The 3,114-nt window shown below is 40.7% G+C and overlaps 1 protein-coding gene across 1 annotated transcript in view; it reads right to left on the bottom strand.

The window, feature by feature from the left end:
• Positions 1-1,051: 1,051 nt before the first annotated feature.
• The window catches only part of BBOX1 (butyrobetaine (gamma), 2-oxoglutarate dioxygenase (gamma-butyrobetaine hydroxylase) 1), a 19,831-nt gene continuing 17,768 nt past the window's right edge, over positions 1,052-3,114 (bottom strand). Inside the window, exons 6-7 of the mRNA XM_010086595.1 lie at positions 2,880-3,046; positions 1,052-1,252 (exon numbers count right to left, since the gene is read on the bottom strand). Coding sequence (XP_010084897.1) covers positions 1,092-1,252; positions 2,880-3,046 — 328 coding nt within the window. The 3' untranslated portion in view covers positions 1,052-1,091. The remainder of the gene's footprint in view (positions 1,253-2,879; positions 3,047-3,114) is intronic.

Genomic DNA, 3,114 nt, shown 5'->3' on the forward strand with positions numbered 1-3,114 from the left:
GTGAAAAATAAACTCAGTGGACATACTGTTGGGTATAAAAATAAGTATTTTAAAAATCTTCCTTTCAATTTGGCATCTGAATATAGGGAAAAAACCACTACAGCTGCAGTCATTTTCACATAGCATGATCTCTATTCAGAATGCAGCCCAAGTCTATCGGAGATGTGCCCTTCTGTTTGGTGTGACAAAAATGGATCTGAGTCCAGCTGCCAGCTCCCCTGTCAGGTGCGGAGTCACTAACCCCTTCTTGTGCTTTGGGACTCCCCAGCTGCCTAGCGGCATCAGCATTCCTCTTCCTGGCTTTACTCAAAAGTCTGTTTGCCCTGCAGATCTTAATTACATCTGTGCACAGCATCTGATGGGATTTCTGACCCTGTGTGCAGCCTCTTCATTGAGATTTATTTCTGTTCCTAATGCAGAGGAAAATTAACAGGACGCACCCTCTGGCAGCTCTATGGTTTCTGAGCTTATTGGCTTAGAAATGTAGTAAAAGTTATTGGTGGCTGTGACAGTGATCACGTGTACAGCGGGATGTACAGAGTACAGCACCTGGCGAATGAGATCTTGTATTAAAGTGGAGTTCTGCCTAGAAAGGTGTGTATATAAAAATAACTCCCCAGCAGTGGTTGCTTATTTGGATAATGAATTTTAGTTATGACTTACGCAATGAAGAATGCCTCTCTGAAAATAGAGGAAGGTGATGTTCGTAACAAATGTTTAGTAAGCAATACTTACAAGCTCTTTTTTGAGGCTCCCTCCTAAGCCTTCTAGGGAGGGCAGGTATATTTGCAGAGGCAAATGAAGGTATTACAGTACCCAGTCAGCCCAGTAAAGTGAGAATCTTTCAAGTCACTTTGTGCACTGATTTTAAAAAGCAAATAAACTGACTGAGGTAGCAATGCGTTTTATAGATTCAAACACCGGGGCACAGATAAATCTTAAATTGTTATGAACGACAAGTTTCTTAGCTTATGGAACTAAAAATATATATCCGTGATGTCAGTTTCTGAAAAGAAAGCGCAATTTTTAATTTTTTTTTTTTTAATTAGGTTAGACAATGTAAGATTTGTTCATTCTAGTTAGAAGAAAGCTCAGTCCCTCTTCAGGACCTTCTTCCTGAGGATCCGGAGCCTTGACATGACCACATCCCAGTCTGCATAGGCACCCTCCAGGTGACGAGTCACTTCTGATCCTGACTGGTAGCTTTGGCGACCATGAAGCACACGCCAGTTATCAAACGTCACTATGTCCCCTACAAAGAGATTGCACAAAGTTTAATATTTGGTATATTATAGTTGATTCCTTCAAACAGATAGCATTGAGGTGGATTTATATCAACAGTTTCAAGCAGCTCAGCTGGAGATTTTGACAAGTACCCAGCAACGACACAGTGACTTTAATTCAGCTGGTCATTCTAAACAAGAGAGGGCAGGTCCCTTTTGACCTCGGCTTCTTTTCTTGTATAACCAGGTGCTAAAAAGCATAGTGGCAGAGTAATCCATGCTGAGAAGAGCAGGCCTGGATTGTAAAGGCGACTACAGCAAATCCACAGGAAGGATAAAAAGGGGTGAAAGCCACTAGGATGATTACTATTTGATCAGTCTGGTACTATTTGTACTATACACATCCTGCACTACTGGCTGTGTTAAGAGAATTGTGTGAGAACAAAGTCAAGCCACTGAAAGTTAGAAATCCCATAATTAAAGCTAGCATGCCATTTTAATTTTTCTCCCTTGTGTGCCACCATTACGATAAATCTCTAATTAAATAACCTTCTACTCTTCTTTCTTTCTTTCTCTCCCTCCCCTCTACCACCACTGTGGTGCGTTAATTGATGGGATGGATGGTGCTAATGAAATGTGAGCTACTTCATTTTACCATTTATTATGTGATCTTACAAATTATTTTATTGCATGTTCCCAGTAGAGAGAGATTCATTTCCTCATGGACATTTTAAAGACACTATCCTAATAGTACATGAGGCAGTCAGACACACTAATGAATTTACTTTTTTAACATCTCTTGAGAGATGAGGGCTGTTCATGTCTTTATTTTAGAGCTGGAGAATGAAAGAATAGTAAGGCCAAAGTAGTTAAATATATGCACGGACTGACTTTTAAAGAGTAAAGGGCATTTTTGCAGTGTGCTTTATGTTCAAAACAACAGCCCTGTACAACTCTGGCTGAAGCTTAGGGCACTCAGTGCTGCTGCAAATCTCCCTTCAGATGTCTTGCGTAGGCCACCCAGAAAAAGCAGCGCAGCAGCAGTGGCCTTTCACCGTTCATGCAGCATTGTGCTGGCATTCAGTGTCTAAGCAAAGATGATAACTGCATTCCCCGCGGCGCTGTTCAGCCTCCCCTCAGCATTACGCACAGTATGCATCTGTGTCATATTCCAGATGTTCTGCAACTCCTGCAGCCACTGGGAAGGTGCCCCACTAATACTGGTATAAAGCCCAAAGCATCAAACAAAGCAGAGGAAAAAAGTATGTGGTCACGGATCATGTAATGAAGAGATACTGAACTGGGATGGCGCAGCAGCCTTACATGTGATACTTCCCATCTGTGGTGCTATTGATATGACAAATCACAATTTCCTCTATGGTATGGGATTTTGATGTAATATAAAGACACACTGGACCAATCAATAGATAGTGTCTATTTCCTCCCCTCCCCCCTTTTTTTTTCTTTATAGTGTAACAATGGCAAAAGAAATCTGTGAGATGAATGTAAGGTTGCAGTATAAAATAAAATATGTGATAGAAGGATTAAAATTTCCTCCCCGTGCCAGGATAGCGCTAGCCATGCTGAAGTGTTTTGACTGTCAGGAAAAACATTAAAAAAAAAATAATTGTGAGGAGAAGCAACCTACTCACTGACCTGGTTTCAGCTTGTAAGTAAACTTGTGTTCTGTGCTGTTTAATAAATCATCAAATTCCTTTAGAGCTTTATAAAATGACCTCACTTTTTCAACTGGTATGTCAAACACTGTGTCTCTTGTTGCATTATTATAATTGATGCGAACTGCTTGGCCTCTGGAATCCACACTGTGAAACAGAGAAGGGAAGGAAAAGGAATGTAATGTGTTGTTACTGAAACATTTCAAGATGGTTAA

This window comes from Pterocles gutturalis, unplaced genomic scaffold (assembly GCF_000699245.1).
Source record: "Pterocles gutturalis isolate BGI_N339 unplaced genomic scaffold, ASM69924v1 scaffold12636, whole genome shotgun sequence".
Classification (NCBI taxonomy): Eukaryota; Metazoa; Chordata; class Aves; order Pterocliformes; family Pteroclidae; genus Pterocles; species Pterocles gutturalis.